This window comes from Hypanus sabinus, chromosome 16, assembly GCF_030144855.1.
Source record: "Hypanus sabinus isolate sHypSab1 chromosome 16, sHypSab1.hap1, whole genome shotgun sequence".
In the NCBI taxonomy this organism is placed as follows: Eukaryota; Metazoa; Chordata; class Chondrichthyes; order Myliobatiformes; family Dasyatidae; genus Hypanus; species Hypanus sabinus.
Genome location: NC_082721.1, coordinates 70,947,648 through 70,971,071, shown reverse-complemented (window position 1 = coordinate 70,971,071; position 23,424 = coordinate 70,947,648). Strand labels below are relative to the sequence as shown.

At 39.4% G+C, this 23,424-nt stretch overlaps 1 protein-coding gene across 4 annotated transcripts in view; it reads right to left on the bottom strand.

Moving 5' to 3' along the window:
• Positions 1-2,134: 2,134 nt before the first annotated feature.
• The window catches only part of LOC132406434 (ATP-dependent RNA helicase DDX39A), a 33,777-nt gene continuing 12,487 nt past the window's right edge, over positions 2,135-23,424 (bottom strand). For all 4 annotated transcript variants that reach the window (XM_059992077.1, XM_059992078.1, XM_059992081.1 and 1 more), the window contains exons 4-11: positions 23,170-23,262; positions 14,187-14,370; positions 12,142-12,260; positions 6,085-6,216; positions 5,136-5,245; positions 4,861-5,005; positions 4,075-4,222; positions 2,135-2,413 (exon numbers count right to left, since the gene is read on the bottom strand). In XM_059992077.1, coding sequence (XP_059848060.1) covers positions 2,397-2,413; positions 4,075-4,222; positions 4,861-5,005; positions 5,136-5,245; positions 6,085-6,216; positions 12,142-12,260; positions 14,187-14,370; positions 23,170-23,262 — 948 coding nt within the window. In that variant the 3' untranslated portion in view covers positions 2,135-2,396. The remainder of the gene's footprint in view (positions 2,414-4,074; positions 4,223-4,860; positions 5,006-5,135; positions 5,246-6,084; positions 6,217-12,141; positions 12,261-14,186; positions 14,371-23,169; positions 23,263-23,424) is intronic.

Sequence of the window (23,424 nt, the reverse complement as noted above, 5' to 3'; positions counted from 1 at the left end):
TTACAACACATGTAAAAAGGGCCCAAAGGATCATTGGGGACCAAGTCACTCCAACCACAAACTTCCAGCTGATACCACTTGAGAAACAGAAACACAGCATTAAAGCCAGGACAAACAGGCTCCAGGACAGCTTCTTCCACCAGGTTATAGGGCTGACTAATTCACGCTGATACAATTGTATTTCTAAGCTATATTGACTGTTCTGTTGCTTATCATACTGTACATACTATTTATTACAAATTACTATAATTTGCATATTGCACATTCAGACAGATGAAACCCAAAGATTTTTACTCATGTATGTGAAGGATGTAAGAAATACATCTTTATCAGCATGGATATGTATGGGCCAAAGGGCTTGTTCCTGGAATTGTACAATTCTATGGCTCTTGGTGAGCAAACCTGTGCCAATTAGAGTACATTACAGGGAAAATGCAGAACTGGCAGTTTTGGCAGAAAATGGTGAGATGTGATTAATAGAAAGAGAACTAAGTATAAAGATCGAGCTTATGTGTCAGGGAATTGTGATTCCACTTCTTCAGTACACTCTATGACAGATCATCTTATTTAAGATGGAAGCCATTCAGAAGTTTTGTTTTCTGATATCAAGCTTGGGTGGAATACCCTTTGGAAAAGGAATTGGTAGGTTTCCTGGTGCCTTGAAGAGCGAGTTGTGTGTAAAACATCAAATATTAGAGCCCAGTAAGGGCTCTTCAGCTCACAATATTGTGCTCTCCTTTTAACCTACTCCAAAATCAATCTAATCTTTCCCTCCCACTTAACCAATTTTTCTATCATCCATGTGCGTATCCAAGATTCTTAAAAGCCCTACCTCTGCCAATTTTCACAAACACACCAGTAAAAAAAGATAACTGATAACCCCCCCCCACACACACACATACTTTCCTCCAATCACTTTAAAGTTAAGCCCCCTCATTAGTTATTTCCACCCTGGAAAAGTCTGTCTGTCCACTCAATCTATACCTCTGATCATCTTGTATACCTCTATTAAGTCACCTCTCATCCTCCTCCACTCCAGAGAAAACCCCCCAGCTCATTCTCTTAGATGTTCTCTAATCCATTTAGCATCTTGTTAAATCTCCTCTGCACCCTCAAAAATTTCCCAGTGGAACACTGGCGATCAACCTCTAGGCAGAATACGCTCCTTCTACCACCACCCTCTGCCTTCTACAGGAAAGCCAATTCTGAACCCGTTTCCCTGAATCCCATGACTCCTGACTTTCTGAATGAGCGTTCACTTAAATGAACCTTACCTAGTACCTTAATAAAACCCATGTACACCACCACCACTGCTTTACCTTCAATGTGCTTTATCACATCCTCAAATAATTAAGTCAGGCTCACAAGACATGACCTGTTCCTCAAAGCCATGCTATCCCTAATCAGGCTATGCTTCACCAAATGATCAAAGATCCTCCAATAATTTGCTGACCACTGAAGATATACTGGTCTATAATTCTCAGGGTTATGAGAGGTGCATATTTTCCCCACTGATTCACCAAACCATTCCCCAGATAGACACTACACTGTTTAAATTACAATAGGCGCTGATCTATCTTTCAGACTGGGGTATGGACACCACTGTTCATTCCCAGCACATTAGCTAGTTGGCACTGGTCATGCATCCTGAACAGCCACCTACCTGTATTATGGGAAAGGCCATGAACTCGAGTTTGCTTTTCAATTCAACAAGATCACAGTTGATCCAACTTGTCTCATTAACTGGAATAACCATTTACCCCCTTGTTTGATCAAGAATCTAACAACTACTACCCTAAATAATATTCAGACTGCTTGTACAGTAAGCATTCAACACACTATCCTCTTGAGTTTCACCTCATTAGTTTTAAGCTTTATTTTTAATTCTCTTGCCATCTCAACTTTTTCTGTACACCTCTGTGAGATCAGTAAATTTAGCAACCACAGGTGCAATGCCTCTCTCCATTATCTCTACAAAAAGGCCCCAGAACTGGTTCCCATGATAAAGCATCTCACCAAACAGGAGACCAATTCACACTTCATTCTGACCCTTCCTGTCACCTCCGCACATTTACTACTTTTACAACATCTAAGTGATCAATGCTAAATTATAACAAGCACACAAAACTGTAGATATTTTTAAAAACTGAACTAGTTTATTTAACCAACAAACCACCTTTAGGTAAAGACAGGCAGAAAGAGCAATATACAAATTAAAACAGATTGTATAAAAGCTTCAATTCTTCCAAACAAACTTTAATTCATGAAACTTTTTATAAAAGTATGTTATTGACAAAACAAATCTTAAAAAGTCATCTCCTCATCTTGTAGACAGACGACCACCAATCAACTGTAATAAGCTTCCATGGGACGTTTTCAGGTCTTGCTGGCACAGACTATCGGCTTTGTTCAACTGAAAGAAAATTAGCATAAACATTCTTAATAAACGTCCATCAACAAACTTAATATCAAACCAGAGGATAAAATATAATTCATCTCCTCAAAACTATGACTGAGCCAAGAGTTCAAAACCCACTATTTCAATGCCAATGATCAAATAAGATCAGGACATGAATCCTTTCAGAGCATATTTTGGGATGGGCAAGAGAAATTAGGAATTGACGATGCTGGCAGTCCTAGCATAACTGGAAATAACAAGTGCTCTGATCAAAAGAAAGCTGTGATCCAGTCCATTATTTAACTTCTCCATTAAATAATACAACAGCACATTCTCCAAAGTCAAAATTACAAGCTGAAATTTCCTTCACCACACCAATGATAAATGAACACTTTCATTACTGAATTCAATGCTATACTGAGGCCCTATCCACCTTTATGTGATGTCAAAAATCTCTAAATGGTTTTCAGGTCTCAAGCAACATTAACACAGATAATATAGCCATGATGTGTGATGCTCCTGTCCCAAGAACTGCTGCTTTACTACAGGCCATTCTTACAAAAGGACTGACTGGCAATGGACAACTTGGTAGTTCATGAACTATTTCAAGACACTACAGAAATTCTCATTAATCAGAAGCTTCAGATGCTGTGGAACATTACACAGCTTGTGTGATCTGAGCAAGGAGACCCCAATCTCAGGCCAACTACTCACTGTCTAGATCTATTTTACATTTCAAAGTTAATTTAATGATCACCTGGGATAATCACTCTATTGACCATCTCTACAGTTTTCAAACGTCACTGTGAAGCCTAACTCTACCTCAACACCACCTGCCCACTGAAGACAAAATAAACCATTTAAAAAGCTGGGCCTGGCTCACATTCACCACCCACTTTCTCCATCCTGAAAGAGAGCAGACCTCTACCGCTCTACTGTGAAGTTTAGAGATTATAGGGCAGTAGTGAGGGCTTCAATAAATGAATTGAGCTACAGGCTGTGCTGAATGACTTTCATGGAAGTGTAAAAGAACAGTCCCGCCGATTTAGGAATACACACTTTTTAACCTTACAGAATATAGTTATGAATCCAACAACCTAATGTCTGTTACAAGCATTAGCGCTCCCAATCCTCTTGGCATGCAGTCTGATCATACACATCTGAAAGTGTATTGAGGAAGCTATGAGAACAAGTTGTGCTGACAATGGAAGAGAAGTCACTGCAGATGAGTCCCCAGCTACAAACACCATAAAAAGCACTTAGTGAGTGTGCCTCACACATAACCACATCGTCAAAATTGTAGCCTTGGGAAGAGTTACTGCTCTCAAACAGTTGCACAGGGCAACCAGGAGGAAGAGCTAAATTTGATGTACCAGTTAAGACTTAGCACACTGCCAAAAATTTACCCACCTAATGAAGACGCTAAAGACATGTCTCATATTACACAGAAATAGGCCCTTCAGCCTATGCTGAACCAAACAAGTCAGTGCTGCTTGTCCCACTGTCTTGATGTGAAAAAATAACATACAAATTTGTTGAACTTTGCCCTTACAACTTCATCAGTGCCCCAACTGTGTCCATCACAGTATATTCTTTCCCCAAAACAATTCTGCCTTACTTCCCTCAAAGCCTTACTGTTCAAGGGCGAGCAGAAAAAACTTGACCTTGATACGTACTGTAAGTAGAAATGTCGATTTCATCTGGCAGCTCAGCAACATTCACTTCAAATCGATCCTGTACGTCATTCAGAACCTTAGCATCGGTTTCATCGGACACAAAGGTAATGGCCAAACCCTTCGTACCAAATCTACCTGCACGTGCAACCTGCAGAGAGTTTATCAATGTTAATGCATCACCTATGAAGCCCAACATAACTTTACATTTTTAAAATACACAGAAGAGCACAAACAGAACATACCCTTAAAGATAACAAAGGCAGCAGGATCACTAATCCCCATCTCTCCCCCTGCTCCTCTATTCTCTCCTTCCAACAAAGATGCTGACATCACCCAGGACACCCCAGACCCAAATTCTAAGATTCTCATGACACCAGCCTCCACTGCACACAGCACACTTAACTCCTGAGAAAGAAGTTCTCAAACAGCCAGAAAGTAAAGTCACTGAGGTTTGAGAGAGGTAATAAGCTTCCATCCTCTGCCATTCCCTGTCTTATACAGAAGAATCACCATCAATAACGACGCAGTCACAGATTTGATGGTCAAGTACCAATTTTTCTCCTGGCTCCCCCATAATATTGACACATCTAACACTTTTTGCTTCCAACCATGTCTTTTCACATCTTTGAAGCCAAGACAGTCATCAGGAGGATAACACAATACAAAGGGCTGGGCTATATAGAAAATAGTGCAAAATACAGTACAGAAAATGGCTAAAGATATAATTTTTAAAAATTCCAAACAGACAAACTCATCAGTCTGGGGTTTACTGTGTGGCATTCTCACCCTGTGAAGGTATGTGTCAGAGTCTTCAGGCATGTCATAATTGAAGACAATGTTCACTCGTTCTATGTCCATACCACGGCCAAACAAGTTTGTTGCCACCAAGATACGCCTCTGAAAATCCTTGAACTGCTGATATCGTGACAACCTACAAATAAGGCAAGTGGGATGGGGATGAAGAATGGGAAGGTAAGCCTCTGAGGCATGTTGACTTCACAAATTTTAAAGCATCAGAAGAACTATAAGGTAGTTCAGAGCCACCACTCAGTGATACTGACCTCTCCTCCTGTGCCATCCCTCTATGAATGGCGATGGCTGGGAAGTTCTGTTCCACAAGCAGCTGTGCCAATGCCACACAGCGCTGGACTGACTTTACAAAGATCACCACCTGCAAGGAATACCAGCGTTAGATATGCATCAAGGCTTTGAGGACTATCCTGTCCACAGTACATTACTACCAAGCTGAATGTTGAGAAGAAAGCAGATAGGTCCCAACACTATGTGCTTCCTTTATACCTGGTGGCAGCATGAGGAACAAGAACTCCTACTGAGTGACAGCTGTGCATGTAAGAATGAGTCACTACATTTAAACTGAATCTCCTTTTGACAGTAACCAGGCTTGAAGGATGCCACAATCTACTGGCTCCTGGATCAAGACCAATGGACTTCCTACCAACCAGGCATTTGGTAAAAGAAAACCTCAGGTACTTAAATGAACTTTTCTCATCTTGTTGGTGAGATCATTTATCACCAGTGATGTAATAGGTATTATTTTAAATGAACTGTGCTTTCAGTGCTGAACAAACAGGCCCACACTCATTATCATGAAACTAGAGGTGATGTTAGGAAGCCTTTGCCTACACAAGACTGCAAACTGGTAATTCTCATGGGTATGGAGAAAAGAATTTCAAAAAGCAGATGTTTACAAATATTAGTTAAATCAAAATAAAAGAACAGATGGATTTAAGATTACCCAACATCTCACTGCAGAAAAAAAGATTTAAAAAACTGACCGATGTTCCTCTGGGTTCTTCTGCATCATTTTTCTGTCCTCTCTTTAAAATATATCAAAACTCAGTCACTGGACATCCGAAATCAGACATATTACCACCGCCTTCACCAGAATCAAATTCAAAGCCATATCAGAAAGAGGGCAAAGGCCAGTTTTTGTATGCATCCTCTGAGTAAAGTAAGCTTCCAAGTCTCAGTCAGTCCAGAGCATCTCACCTGATTAAATTCCAGGACATCAAGTAAATCAAACAACTTCCGGTTCTTCTCATTGTCCTTTAGTTTAACATAATATTGTTGCAATCCGTGAAGTGTCAGCTTAGTTTCATCGTCAACAAACACCTCCATGGGCTAAAGAGAAAAAAAAAACCAGAAAGATGTAACATTTCATACGCAACTTGTTCTACTTCTTGGGAGTATTTACCAACCCGACAATATCGATAATCCGAAATTATAAATGCAGCCTTCAACTAGCTACCAATATACCCCAATCTAAGTTCAATGACAATTTACTTCATCCTTTAATAAGCCAGCCCTGATAGAATGAAATGTTAAAGCTAGCTCAGCCACAAACAATACTAATGTGACAGCAGTGCCAGGGCTGGAATTATTAGTTCAGAAACCAAATGAGGAAAACCCAATCTACCAACTGGTAACAGATCTACAACTCCACAGCCTGGTAAACAACTAGAATTCCATCTCTACCTGAAGGCCATTATTTTACAATGATTAGCATCCCAAGTTCAGCTACAATCTGCTTGTATCTCCTGTCCTGTACCTCAGATTTTCCACACCAGAGCCCTAAACCATGCCACCCCCCCCCATGCATTGTTGTTAAAAGCTCAAATGTTCACTGCAGTGTGCCAACAATGTAAACAGTGTATTTACAGCACAGCTTTTACCAAAATCGGCAAACTTTATGCACTCAAGTCATCCTCATGAAAATATTCCCAGGAACTACCAACCCAACAGCTACACTTGCAGCAACAGTAGATGCCCACCCAAATGATCTCCTCCCATATACCTACTGCCTTTATACGAACAATAAGTATAATAGGGGCTGTTAAAAGCAACAAGGGAGAAAGTTCAAGCATTTTTCCCAAATCCTCCTAGCAACAAAATTGATGCCAAAGGATTGGAGCACTGCTAATGTCACATCACTTTTTAATTTAAAAAAGGGGGGAAAGGGGCAAGTCTTCATTTTGATAGTACAGATTAAAGGCCTTGACCAGAATATTAACTGTCCCTTTCCCTCCCCCAGATGCTGCCTTACCTGTCGAGTTCCTCCAGCATTTTAACACACAAAATGCTGGAGGAACTCAGCAAGCCATGCAGCATCCAGGAATGAAAATAAACAGCTAAGACCCTTCAACAGGACTGGAAAACTAGGTCAGTCAGCGTGGGTATGTCAAGGTAAGGTCAGAGGGAGCCAACTTATAAATGATAAAGGGGGCCAATGAGGGCAGCATGTCCAATATTGATTATGGATGATCGTTAGGCTTCTGATAGGACCTGACAGCCTGCTCAGAAAAGTGAAAGCCATTTTGACACAAGGGAAAATGGCACCTGATCCAATATGGTTCAAGGATATATGTCAGCAAGTGTTTCTGTGAAATGAAAGGTAATACTCATGGGCTCTGATTTTTATTATGCACTTTAATAATCATTTGGACTTATCAATGTACGTGACACATGATAAAGTGTACTTATATTAGAAATGGCTGTGTTTAAGTGAGATGGAATGTTTTAGAACTGAAGGTCTGGAAGTTGGGCTGACAAATGGCTAATAGAAATCAATTGACTGAAGTGGGAAATATTACACCCGAGGCACTGCATAAAGGAAGATATAATAATTGGCAGCACACGGTGGGACTTGGATCAGGGAGGGGAGAAGTTAAGAATGCTGCTTGCAACCTTCTAAGGCATTTGTAAATGTACAGTTACAAGATTTGTATCGATCTCTAACACTACACCAACACAAAAATAAAGCCCAACTTCTCAAAACAGACCTACTTCCAGCCGCAGGTGCAAACTTGGAACGAGAAATAAGACTGCTCAATGCTAAGCTCACTGAAATTCGTAGTTACACAGCACAGAAAAACATCTTCCCAAGATACCCACCTATATTATCCTCTAGACCTTTTCTATTTTGTGTCTCTATCCACTTCTACCAAATACCATCAGCTCAGTCCTTGTACCAACCACCCACTGAGTGGAAAAAGTTGCCACTTGATTCCACTTTAAATCTTTCCTCTCACTTTAAACCTATGCCCTCAAATTTTAGACACCCTTACCCTGGAATAAAGGCTGTGGCTATCTACCCTCATCTATACCCTTCATAATTTTATAAACCTCTAGACAGTGACTCCTCAGCCACCAATCCACCAGGGAAATCATTCCTAATCTATCCAATCACTTTTTAACTCAACCCTCCAGCCCTGGCTAGATTCTTGTGAATCTTTTCTGCATCCTTAAGTCACACCCTACCTACTGTGTGGCAATCTCCAATGCTCCAAGTTTGGCCTCATCAATGATTTGTACAAATGCATCACGTCTCAGCTTCTATATTCAATTCCTTGGCCAACAAGAACAAGGATTATCATATACCTCTCCACCACTCAATCTATCTGTGCTGCCACTTTCAGGGAACTATGCACTTGCATTCTAATGTCTCCCTGGTTAATAGCACTTCCAAAGTCCCACCGCTTTCCATGTATTCCCTGAATTGGTTTAACTGGCCAAATAGCACACTTAACATTCCACTGCCCACATTCTCAGTTGATCTAGTTGATACCTTAGACAACTTCCTCACCACCCACACCACTTGCTTTCTCTTCTAAATTATCAATGTAGATGAACATTAATGATTTAGAACATCAAAGGCCTTGATGAAATCCTCAAACACCCACCACACTGCCTCCGTCTTATTACTTGATCACTAAAAACTGTCAATTTTGTCTCACAGTCTTCCACAAAAAAAATCCAGCTAGAATTTCAAATAACCATGCAAGGAACAGTCCACTCTCAAATTTAAAATTTCCAACTCACTGGAGGGCGAGTCTATAGTTCATTTACGTCAGGGATGGCCAACCTATGGCGCATGTGCCAAAAGTGGTGCATTGGATGATTAGAAGTAGCGCATTGCACCCAGTGATGATAATAAAAAATGTAAGCCTACTCGTGCAAAAAGTATTAACCAAAAACCGATTTGTAGAAAAAAAATCTGTAATAGGAATTCAAGTAGCTTCAAGCTAGAAATAGGTTTTACTGAGAATAAATCTAAAACTTAGCATTATTTTTGGCGATTTTATTATTTCATGCACATCTTTTGGCAAATGTTATCTTCTTTCACATTAATGTAAAAGGTTGGCCACCCCTGACTTAAGCACTATAGATAGAAAGGTTTGAACATTAAAACCTATTTCATAATTAACCTAGTACCAACCAAATGTTTGATATATAATCTGGCAAAGCCTTCAAGTTACACACAATGTCACCAGAACTTCCCAATGACAAAAGACACACCCCATAAGCGACATGAATTTCAAAATGCTGGCATAGGTCCCTGTAATGTGGAACCATGAATTTTAATCTCAAGCCAACTGCCTCTAGATGAAAAATATATACATGCACATCATTTAAACTGCCAGCAAAAAGAACCTCACCCTCCCAAATACTGACTCCATTTCCAGACAAACTACTCATACCAGGGCTCCCCGTGCTATGAGGTTGCTGGTATCATGAGTCAAATCACCAACACCCATCATAAGGAACCATCCATGAGTTGTCATTCCTTTCCACCCACCTTCCCCTTTTAAAGCTGGAACTACTGATCTAGTGTAGCATTGTTTGGTACTTGCGGTAAGTGCAAATCTGAGAGTGTAAGCCTATATGCAAACGCTATCTACATCCTTTCAGTGGACTTCAACTAAAACCGGAGATACAACAGTATGACCAAGTTAAAACAAAGCAAAGCACAAGCACATGAATAGTAATAGCCAACCAAAAAAGACTACATCCAATATGCTGTAACCGGCTGTAAGAAGGCATCATATCACTGCTGTTCATAAATTGTGTAGTAATTAAGATCTTACTTTTACACACTACACACCATAAAATCATTCAGCTTACTCGTGATGAGTGGCCATGATGAGGGCATGGACATTTGCTTTACATGAAACAGCTCCAGCAGCAGTAAATTCAGGTAAAAACACAATATAGGCAGATACCAAAGAAACAGATCTCCTACTGAAAAACTAAAATGCAAACAGAATGAAATGCAGTAAAAAGCTATAAAGGTCATGCAGACCATGACAGGTGGACTACAGAGGACAGACGCAAGGCAACCTGACAAACACAGAAGGGAACAAATCTCGCAAGCTGTTGTGATGAAATGCATTAAGTTGGCAGAAAGGAACTCTGAAAAGCAGATAAATATTTGGAAAAGGGGAAAAATGGAGGCGTAAGCCAAATTTTCTTCATTAATTTTACACCAAACTTCTCAAACCAGTTTGTCTTCTTAACATGTGAGATCAAAGATGGCCATTTTCAACAGAAGTAGATGATGGATAAATGTAAGGCACACAGTAATAGAATGGTCATGAAACGGATTTATGGATAAGCCCTCCCAGCCACACTGCACAGCAACCCACCAATTTAACCCTAGCGTAACTATAGGACAATTCACCATGATCAATTAACCTACCAACTGGTACATCTTTGGACTATGGGTGGAAACCAGAGCACCCGGAGGAAACCCATGCAGTCATGGGAAGAACTCATTACAGGCAGTGTTGGGAAATGAAACCGATTGCATTGTATTGTAAGGCATTGTGCTAATCATGTTATCACGCCGTCCTGTTAAAAATAACAATTCCAAAATCCATCATAGCGGTTGGAAGAATTTCATTCTTTTGTGCTTAGATACAAAACTTATCAATTTACTGTGCAATATCCAGTCTTTGGTTTGACAAAAATTTACCTTTTTTTGCACTATCTTCTGGATTTCTTTACAACAAAATCAATTTGGCACCAAGTAATGGGCATAAAAGTGCTGGTCAAATCAAGATAGAATACACTGGGTTCGCAAAAGTCTTTAGCTTTAACCACAAGTACCAAACAACCCATATTCAACTCATGGAAAACTGAATTCCAAAATCCCACTTTATATGTAGCATGCTGTCACAATACCACATTCCAAATGTAAAGCCCACTGGCCAATCAGCCATTCAAGGCACATGACATAATTAAGCTGCTTTATGGTTTTAAAATCTGCTTTCTTTGATTGCAGGAGTCTGCAATTATGCCAACAGTCACCTCATTACAGTGTGTTGCATACAAACCATTCCACATTAAGAAATGGAACTTTGTAAAGCTGTGTTGAAGGTGGTGGAGTCCTCTTGCAGCCATCCTTGACCGTTGCAGGTCTCAAGGTCAGCAGCACAATGGATGAACCAGTCCATTGGATAGATAACATGATTAACCACCAGTGGCTATGGTTTGCGCTGGCCACAATCGCACCCTAGCGATAAGGGAATATCTTCTTCCATTCGACGACGGCAGGTATCACTTCTGAAGATACTAAAATTACATCTCTCTTCAGAATATATAAAACCAGGGCATTGCCCAACTTTTTTTTAAAAAACTGCTTCACCCCAAATATGCCGGTCTTCTGGAGGTTGTAGATTAACAGGATATTGCTACAGCGCTAAACTAGAATTTGTGACCAAGGGCACAATCTTCCATACAATGCAACTAACTGCTGACTGAGTGGTGTGAGAATGGCTGTGATGGAACACCTTTCAACTGCACTATCGCTTGGTGATTTTTATCAGGAAGAATGAGCTAACATGATGGCTTCACTGTCTGCACCCGAAACCGTTGATCTTCCGGAAATCGCAACTAACTTCTGTGGAAATTGTGGGAAGCCTGCATAACTAAACTTGGCTGAATATAACTCTACTAGTTATTAACAGACTGAAATATGGCCGAGTCTGTCACAAAAACATGCTTTTGATCTCTCCCACCATGAGCATTTCTGGAGATACATGGGCATAAGCTTGAGGCCCCTTAACCTAAACTGTACTATCTACAGCTAGTTGGTGAAAACGAAATCTTGAAAAGGGTACAACTGTGTGGCGTTGAACTTCAAGGAGGAGCAACGTGCCGTTCCATTCCATTCGAGATTAGGCCTTGCTTGACTCTTAGGAATACAAGCAACTTTGCTGGTGGCTCATCAAAAACTTGAGGGTAGTGGTAAGAAAGATGAATAATTACATCCTGCATGAACTTGCGGCAGACGGGACGGATCTCCTTGCTTAGGGTGGCGCTGAACATCATAACCTGCTTTTCATGAGGAGTTAGACGGAAAATATCCTGGACATCTCTACGCATGTCTGTAAACAAACGAGCAACAATGTCAATGCCTGCAACACAATGTTCCTACAGCAAAACTAAGAACACCATTAATCAGTCAATCTGTATATTAATGGAAGCTCCAGGCAAGAATTTCTTACACTCAACCTACATAAACATACAAGTTAATCCATGATTGATTTGAACAAAGTAAAATAAAAATGCCTTAATTCGGAAGTTCCAATCTCAGCAGATTTCTGACTAAGGCCATGCATGTAGAATCTGAATTAGGGGCAGACAGATAAAGGTAGGTGCTATTTCTCTGGGATCCCAGTCTGGTTTGTATGTTCTGCTTTAAGGGGACAAAAACTATACACTACTCGAGGTGCAGCCTCACCAAGATCCTGTACAATGATCACAAAATATTTCTATTCTCCAATCCCTATACTGTTAAGGCCAAAATACCACAACTTCACTCATTTGCAGTTTCTCTCCATTTAGATAATAATCCACCCAGTTTCCTCTTGCCAAAGTACATGACACTTGTCCATATCCTATCCAAACTCTATCTACAGTTTTCGTCCAGTAATTCAGTCTATGTACAATATCTTGTTACCCTCTGGGTTATTAATGTGAACTGAAATCAGTCAATGGCCAAGAACTGATTCCTAAAGCACTCCACTAAAAGTCCTATTTATTACAACTGACAAGCAGTTTATATCTATGCTAAGCTGTTTCTGCTATGGGGAGAGACTGAGATACATAAAACTAGAAGTACCTGTAAGCTGTACAAAAGCTGAGGTCAGATTTAGCGCAAACTGCACAGATGGAGAGGGGATCTGAAAGGAACAATTTTCATCTACAGAATGGCAAGTACCTGAAATACACTGCCTAATGGAGTACAGAAGCAGAGTCTCTGACAGCCTTTAGGCTATGTCTAAGGACAGTAGGCTGGAAGATGCAATTATGAATGGGTGCCAATAGTGGGCTGAGCAGACTGTTTCCAGGTTCCATGACTCCTATGCCCTCTTCTGATACCATGGGCTCTTAAGTAACATTAACAGCCTTTAATATGGCACCTTGTCAAATATCTTTTGGAAATCTTTTGACTGTGTGTCTACCAACACAATCACACCTTCAAAGAATTCAAACTACCATTTGATTATATCCAAATTTGCTGATGATTTCTCTTTTATTGACTCTGAATTTGAAAATCCTGGAGTGAAATAAGCTTCCCACAGTTCCAGAGTTGCACCATATCCTGAGATCATGAATGACAGATTCTAAAGCCAAAAAAATGCCTTTCAAAAATCAGTAAGACTAATTAAAAAAAAAACACCATTTCATAATCTGCATCCATTCCCACTGCATACAACATTCCAGGAATCACTTCATATCAACATACCTATTGAAGTTTTTAAACATCTGCCCTTATATATTACTTCACTTGTCAGACTGACCACTCTTCCTAGTTACAATAACATGGCCCCTCCAATTAAAATTATGTAATGCTCCCAGGAGTGTTCCATTCCTGAAGAGAAATCATTTTTAAATAGAGAACAGGAGTAGATCATTGCCTATACATTGTCCTTATTAATCCAAACCTAATCAATCTCAGCTGTTATCCCAATAAATCTTAAACTAATACTTTCACTTACATAAAGTATGTACAATAATTTTCCTAAGCAAGTAATTCTTGAATCCTACTACTTATAGACTCAAGTGGATCTCCCAAGAAGACGATGACAAAAGGAAATGGGTAAACTAATGGGATATTTATACATATAACATTACATGCTATCATCTTGGTTATATAAAATATGGAATGTACTCTAGAAAAAAATACATTGTCCATTTTCAATCATGATTAAACAGCAGAAATATTATTATCTGAGAAAATGTCAACTTGTTGCTAATAAGAAAACTTTATTTAACATTTATCTCAGGCAAAAAAAAATGTCACTAACCAAGTTGCTCCAACATCTTATCACACTCATCTAATACAAAGTGCTTGACGTATTTCAAACTGAGCGATTTACTACGTGTGAGGGCTAGGATTCGTCCTGGTGTTCCTACAACAATATGAGGACAATTCTTTTTCAAGATGTCTTCATCCTTTTTGATTGACAAGCCTCCAAAAAATACAGCTGCCTGTTAAAAGAAGCAGAAAGTTACCATTTAGAGGAAAAAACTGCAAAATCACCAAGCTAGTTGTCAAAAGAAAAAAAAAACATCATTGCTCCAATGAGCGACAAGACAGACTGTGACTTCTAAATCTGTGAAGGTTGTCGCTATAAGTACATTCAAGACAAAGTACAAGAGATTCTTTAATATTAATTAGAATGGACTCCATGCCAGGAAGTTTCACTTATGAGGAGACTGGACTTGAAGGGAGAAGCACAACAGTTTAAACTTGGTAGGCTTCAGGAATTTCAGCTAAGTTTCACTTACCAGGATCCCTAAGAGAAGAAGCACATTTGAAAATGGCCCATAATTGGTTTGGGAGGATATGGTATGCTCCTCTTCCAGTAGATGGGAAACTAGGGATGAGGGAAATCACGTCCCTAATGACTATACCTGAGAAGTGCATTTGGCTGCAACTCCTTACAGATATCAAGATGAAAATCAAGCTACATTCCAGTGGTCAGCAGGTTGGCAGACCGTTACAGGGAGGCGGTCACACATAGGTTTCAGGATGCAAGTATCCAGGAAGCTTTTTCAGCCAGTACTCTTATCAGCAGTAGTACAGGACTTATGTTATTAACCGGCAGGGGCATTAGGATACTGATATACAGGAAGACTTTGGGATGCATGCCTTCAGAGACCAAGGCACTAACTGTAAGAGTTGGGATGTCATACTGCAACTATAAAGCATTGGTTTAACCACATTTAAAATATTTTGCACGATCTAGTCTTCAAAGCACACAAGACAGAAAGCAGCAATAGACAGTGCAGAAGAGATTCACTCAGGATGTTGCTGGAATACAGGGCTGTAGTTATGAGGAAAGATTGAATAGGGCTTGATTATTCTCACTGCAATACGAGACTGAGGGATGATCTGAGGTTTATAAAATTATGAAGCATATAGATAGGGTAAGTGGTCAGAATTATTTTCAAGGGAAGAGTCTGGCAGAGGGTTAAATCTAAGGTGAAAAAGAGAAATTCAAAGGAACCATGAGCAGCCAATTTTTCCATACAAAGAATTGATGAATATCTGGAATGAGCCATCAGAAAAAGAAAATTACAATGTTTAAACGGCATCTAGATAAGTATAGGAAAGACATAAAATGATACAGACCGATTGGGTATCATGGATAAGGTGAGCTGACAGGACTCTTCCCTGAGCTGCACAAACCTATATTCTCTGAACATATTGGTTGATGTGGCAGAAGGCAACTAGTTTTAGATATAGTGACCTTAGTTCAAGGCAGTTATTGGAAAGGGTAAAGATTTAAATTACTGAATGGGGGAAAGGGTGACTTCCCAGTAGCTGCTCCTAACCCAATAGACATACAAGACAACAGTGAAATAAGATGTAAGTTGATATGCTTCTGTGAGGGTGAAAGGCAAAGCCAGCAAATCCAAACAAAGTTCTATATCAAGAGATATCTCAATTATATAAAAACAATGAGGAGCATATGACATATTTTTATAGATACCCCACAGAGAGCCTCACAGCCTGGTGTAGCAATTGCTCTGCCCTACACAACAAATTGCAGAATGCCACAGAAACAAGTCTCCCCTCCCTACCTACTGTCTTAGGAAGTGAACAAAACAGACCCCTCTCACCCCTGTCATTGTCTTATGCCCCCATCCATTGTGCAGAAGATACACATAAACCTGCTGCCATAAGATTCTTCTGTGATAAAGATGGACTCTTGAATTTAAAATCTACCTCAATGTGGCCCTTACACCATATCGCTTGCCTGGACTGGATCTTTTTTGTTACTGTAACACTAAATTCCACATTCAGTTACTGTTTTTCCATTTGGACTATCTTAATGTACTTGTATCTTGAAATGATCTGCCTGGAGGGCATACAAAACAAAGTTTTCCACCGTATCTCAGTATGTGACAATAATAATCCAACACCCAAACTGAAAGTCAGACAGGAAACAGAAGTTACAGGAAATGTAGAGTCTCAAACAGGATGAAGGGAAATTCAATAGCACTTTATGCATATTAAAGGCAGAAGATAACTGAAAAAAGAACAGAGTCCTTTAGTTGATGGGGGCAACCTTTGCTTATACTAAGGACAAACACTGAGGATACAAAATTCAAAATCCAGAAGTGAATGTGGAAGTCTAGAAGACATAATTATATCAGTAATTTAAAGCTGCTACATGCAAGGAGAAGAAGCAAACAACAAAGGCAAAGACAAACAGTGAATTATACTATGGCTGGACTAATTATAGTATATGCAAGTTTAAAATTTTACCCAACACAGCCAATTCAAAAGCAGAAAGTATAAAAGTACAAGAAATGATCATGCAGAACATGCCTTTCTTCAGCTTGAAAAATTACTTACCCTTTTCTATTCTATTCACTCCATTCATTCCCCATCACCCCCACCCAAAATGGTTTCTAAAAGTTTCACTACAGAAGTCAAAGCAACAAGTCTAGAGATATTCATACATCACTGCATTTTTCTGAATGACTTCAGACTTGTCATTCTAGTTTTGCATATGGATTTCCCTCAGTGACCCAAGGACCACCCCTTGTGACTATATCTACTTAAAGGCATAGCTAGATTTTCTAATACATCCTCCTAATTATCACTCCTCCCGCGGCATCCACTACCACAGTGTGAATTCTTCCACTAGAAGGCTCAAGCAAAGAATCAATTGAGTATTCCAATTCTGCCATCTTGTCCTTTCAACAGGTTATGCATTTAAATCTAAACCCCTCTTCTTGTTATCTTTTACCATAAAATATGTTGGGATTCATTTTTATTTAACTTGCTAGTCTTATTTTCCTTTTCAGCTCCCCAAGTTCACTGAAAATACTGCAGTAAAATAGGCCCTTCAGCCCACAATATCGTGCTAAGCTGTTGCTAAAACATTCCTTTTGGTTTAGAGTAATATCCCAACCTCTCCATTCTTTGCAAAGTGCCTATCCAAATCTCTACTGTATTTGCCTCCACTACTACTCCTGCCAGGCACCCACTACAAAACTTACCCCACACAGCCCCTCTCACCTATAACCCTGGGAAACAGATACTGCCTGATACTAATGCTACAAAACTTACATATTGTGGCAGCCCGCACACACGGGACTCGAACCGCCATCGGGAGCCACAGGCACACACGTGGTAGCGCGCTTGGAACTACCCGCTCAGGGCAGACCTTCTGGGGACAGTCTGATGTAACGTCCACCCTGTGGGTCACAGGGGCCCATGGAAGGTGAGATTTTGAATCAGTAAAGGCATTCTGAGTTCAGCTCTCTCTGCCTCCGTGTTTCTTCAGTAGTGCATTGCGCGCAACATTATCTTACAAAACTTCTATCAGACATTCCCTCAGCCTCTGCTGCTTCAATGAAAACAACCCAAGTTTGTCCAACCATCCCATATAGCACATGTCCTCTAATCCAGGCAGCATTCCGGCAAACCTCTTCTGCACCCCCTCAAAAGCCCCACACCTTTCTAAAAATGGGGCGACCAGAAATGAATACAACACTCCAGATGCAGGCTAACCAGTTTTATAAAGCTGCAATATAATTCCTCAACTCCTGACCTCAATATTTTATCTAAGAAAGGTAAGCATGCCATGCACCCTCTTTACCAGCATTTCAACTTGGGAAATAACTTTCAAGAAGCTAAGAACTTGGACTGCAAGATCCCTCCATACATCAATACTGTTAATGGTCCTGTCAATAATTGTGTACCATCCCTTAACATTAAAAAAATTTTTTTAATTAGTTTTTTTAATGCATTTTCTACATCGCTACAGATAGAAAAAAAACCCCAAATCAAAATGAAGAACATTAATACAGTGCAATAATACAAAAAAGATAATTGAGAAGACATGTAAAATTAGTATCCTCCCCAAGCCCCACAACAAAAAAAAACTCCAGACCAACCACAACACAATATAGAGAATATAAATCAGGACATTCAAACCCCCAAAACTGTAAATACACTTAAAAACAGAAGATACAGAAAAAAAGGAGCTGAAAGCAAGGGACCAAAAAAAAACCTTAGTTAAGAGGAAGGTTATGAAAGTACTCAATAAAAGGTCCCCAGACCTTACGGAACTTTATATCCGAATTAAGAACTGAATAGTGAATTTTTTCACGGTCTAAGCAGGACATAATATCATTAAGCCATTGAACATGCTTGGGCGGGGCAACATCTCTCCATCTAAGGAGGATTAAACATCTAGCCAGGAGAGAAGCAAAAGATAATATTCGACACTTAGTCAAACTCAAACGTAAATCTGTCTCACCCAAAAAAACCAAACAAAGCAATTAAAGGGTTAGGTTCTAAGTGGTGATTCAGAATATAAGATAAAGTTATGAAGACATCTTTCCAAAATTTCTCCAAGCTAGGACAGAACCAGTACATGTGAATAAGAGAGGCCTTTATCATTTATCACAAAGAGGACTAATATTAGGGTAAAATCAAGATAATTTGGATTTAAACATATGGGCTCTATGAACAATCTTAAACCGTAAAAGGCAATGGCGAGCACAAAGAGAGGTTGAATTAACCGATTTGAGAATCGAGTCCCAAGTCTCATCAGATAAAGAGATATTTAAATCATGCTCCCAAGCCATTCTAATTTTATCCACAGGGGCACGCCGAAAGAATGCTAATTTATCACGAATAAATGATATTAAACCTTTACCCAGTGGATTAATAGAAAGAAATAAATCCATAACATTTTCCTCAGGCATTTCAAGGAAGTTAGGAACTAAAGGATTAATAAAGTGTCTAATTTGGAGATATCTGAAAAAATGAGCATTAGGCAGATTGAACTTAGCAGAGAGCTGTTGAAAAGATACAAAGCGATTATCAATAAAAAGATCTTCAAAATGTCTAATGCCCTTCCTATACATGGAATGTTGAATCATACATAGTAGGTAAAAAAAAGGTGATTATGTAAGATAGGACTAGAAAAGGAAAAATCTTAGAAACCATAAAATTTCCTAAACTGAGTCCATATTCGCAAAGTGTGTCTAACAAGAGGATTAACAATTAATCTGGACAAACTACTAGGGAGTACAGAGCCAAGAAGTGCAGAAATAGATAAATCTTTAGTGGAACTCAACTCCATTGCCACCCAATTAGGGCACTCAGGTTGGCCATGGAAAAAAGACCAAAAGGTAGCACAATGTATATTGGCTGCCCAATAATATAAACGAAAGTTAGGTAAGGCCATGCCACCCTCTTTTTCAGATTTTTGGAGATAAACTCTATTAATTCTAGAACGCTTATTCTTCCACAGATATGACAAAATAATAGTCTAAGGAATCAAAAAAAAGATTTAGGAATAAAAATTGGAATTGATTGAAATAAATATAAAAATTTAGGGAGAACATACATTTTAACAACATTAATACGACCTACCAAAGACATAGAGGTGACCATTGTGACAGATTCTGTTTTGTAGTATATAAAAGATTGGCAAAATTTTCACAAAAAAGATCTTTAAACTTCCTTGTGACTGTAATCCCAAGATAAGTAAATTGATTATGAACTACTTTAAAAGGGAGGTCACGAAATGTTAATTCTTGTGCTTCTTTATTAATTGGGAAAAGTTCACTCTTATGTAAATTAAGTTTATAGCCAGAAAACTGGCTAAACTGATCAAGAAGTGAGAACATTGGAGGTAAGGATGTAGATGGATTTGAAAGAAAAAGTAATGTCATCAGCATAAAGAGAAACTTTATGCTCAACACCCCCCCTCCAAATCCCGGTCAATTCAGGACAGCTTTGAAATGCGATCGCCAAAGGTTCTATAGCCAAATCAAAGAGAAAGGGACTTTAAGGGCATCCCTTAACATTTAATCTCTCAAAAATCTAACAGGTCATACTTACAGTAACCTCCATTTGTCATTTCCCCTCCTCAAAACATTCTAAAGTTTTGAATGAATTTCAGAAATGCTATTTTTTCTATACGCTAGCAATATTACATGTTTGTACAATTGAGGTGTCACCACTTCAGTTCTTACTCAACTCTGATTTCTTCACAAGTTTTCCCTGTCTTCAAACCATTTTGTGGCACACAGAATACCCTTAGCATCATGGTAATGACGAACAGGGACTATTTTCTAAACACCTCAAAAATATCTTGCTATCCAGTACTATAATCTCTAACCTAACTAGTATTCCCCAGACTCCTGTCCATCTTTTTCTGAACACCTGGAATCCATGGCCATAAAGTGCTCAGTCCTGGACAATGCCAGCACCAATCCATCATGGGACCATCAATAATAATTTGCTCTTACAGGATGATTAATTACCCAAATTTTCTGTTGTGCATGCAACATTAGAACTGTTACATGATCCCACAGCCTCAACCTATACCATATTTTTAAAACACTATCCTATCAACTATAATACTGTTAAGTTAATAGACTTCTTGAAAATGCACAAAACATTGGCAAACAATCCAAGGAAATCAAACAGATGTGAAGCCAAGCTGGATTCAGATTTCAAACTCCATAGCAAATCCTTGCTACTCCAAACAGGAGATTGACTGCTGGTACAATAAAATGGAAGTCAGCTTTCCACTGAGAAAATATAACCATATAACCATATAACAATCACAGCACGGAAACAGGCCATCTTGGCCCTCCTAGTCCGTGCTGAACCCTTAATCTCACCTAGTCCCACCTACCCGCACTCAGCCCATAACCCTCCACTCCTTTCCTGTCCATATACCTATCCAATTTTACCTTAAATGACACAACTGAACTGGCCTCTACTACTTCAACAGGAAGCTCATTCCACACAGCTATCACTCTTTGAGTAAAGAAATACCCCCTCGTGTTTCCCTTAAGCTTCTGCCCCCTAACTCTCAAATCATGTCCTCTAGTTTGAATCTCCCCTACTCTCAATGGAAACAGCCTGTTCACGTCAACTCTATCTATCCCTCTCAAAATTTTAAATACCTCGATCAAATCCCCCCTCAACCTTCTACGCTCCAATGAATAGAGACCTAACTTGTTCAACCTTGCTCTGTAACTTAATTGCTGAAACCCAGGTAACATCCTAGTAAATCGTTTCTGCACTCTCTCTAATTTATTGATATCTTTCCTATAATTCGGTGACCAGAACTGCACACAATATTCCAAATTTGGCCTGACCAATGCCTTGTACAACTTTAGCATTACATCCCAACTTCTGTACTCAATGCTTTGATTTATAAAGGCCAGCGTTCCAAAAGCCCTCTTCACCACCCTATCTACATGAGACTCCACTTTCAGGGAACTATGCACAGTTATTCCTCGATCTCTCTGTTCCTCTGCATTCCTCAATGCCCTACCATTTACTCTGTATGTTCTATTTGGATTATTTCTGCCAAAATGTAGCACCTCACACTTCTCAGCATTAAACTCCATCTGCCAACGTTCAGCCCATTCTTCTAACCGGCATAAATCTCCCTGCAAGCTTTGAAAATCCAACTCATTATCCACAACACCTCCTACCTTAGTATCATCGGCATACTTACTAATCCAATTTACCACCCCATCATCCAGATCATTTATGTATATTACAAACAACATTGGGCCCAAAACAGATCCCTGAGGCACCCCGCTAGTCACCGGCCTCCATCCCGATAAACAATTATCCACCACTACTCTCTGGCATCTCCCATCTAGCCACTGTTGAATCCATTTTATTACTCCAGCATTAATACCTAACGACTGAACCTTCTTAACTAACCTTCCATGTGGAACTTTGTCAAAGGCTTTGCTGAAGTCCATATAGACTACATCCACTGCCTTACCCTCGTCAACATTCCTCGTAACTTCTTCAAAAAATTCAATAAGGTTTGTCAAACATGACCTTCCACGCACAAATCCATGCTGGCTACTTCTAATCAGATCCCGTCTATCCAGATAATTATAAATACTATCTCTAAGAATACTTTCCATTAATTTACCCTGTCAAACTGACAGGTCTATAATTGCTAGGCTTCCTTCTAGAACCCTTTTTAAACAATGGAACCACATGAGCAATACGCCAATCCTCCGGCACAACCCCCGTTTCTAATGACATATTAAAGATCTCCGTCAGAGCTCCTGCTATTTCTACACAAACTTCCCTCAAGGTCCTGGGGAATATCCTGTCAGGACCCTGAGATTTATCCACTTTTAAATTTCTTAAAAGCACCAGTACCTCCACCTCTTTAATTGTCATAGGTTCCATAACTTCCTTACTTGTTTCCCACACCTTAGACAATTCAATATCCTTCTCCTTAGTGAATACCAAAGAGAAGAAATCATTCAAAATCTCTCCCATCTCCTTCGGTTCCACACATAGCTGACCACTCTGATTCTCTAAGGGGCCAATTTTATCCCTCACTATCCTCTTGCTTTTAATATAACTGTAGAAACCTTTCAGATTTACTTCCACCTTATTTGCCAAACCAACCTCGTATCTTCTTTTAGCTTTTCTAATCTCTTTCCTAAGATTCCTTTTACATTCTTTATATTCCTCGAGCAATTCCTTTACTCCATGCTGCCTATATCTATTGTAGACATCCCTCTTTTTCTGAACCAAATTTCTAATATCCCTTGAAAACCATGGTGTTCTCAAACCTTTAACCTTTCCTTTCACCCTAACAGGAACATAAAGATTCTGTACCCTCATAATTTCACCCTTAAATGACCTCCATAACAGCTGAGGTCTTTCCAAAATGTATTGATTTCCTAAAATAATTAAAGAGACTCTATAGGATATCACATTGCCAAGTGTAAAAGGTGTATTGTGTGCGCACTTACCTTTACATTTGGCATGTATTTTGAAAACCTTTCATATTCTTTGCTGATCTGAAAAGCCAGCTCTCTGGTATGGCACATGACGAGGACTGATACCTGTTTATGAACCAAAAAAAATTCAGGAAAAACAATGAAACATGCAGCAGTTCATAAGTTGGTTAACAATATCTTATGTTGTCTGCCTAGTAACTTTAAATTTTTAACTCAGCAAAGTCTTAACACTTCTCACGATTCACACACACACAAACACACAGTGTG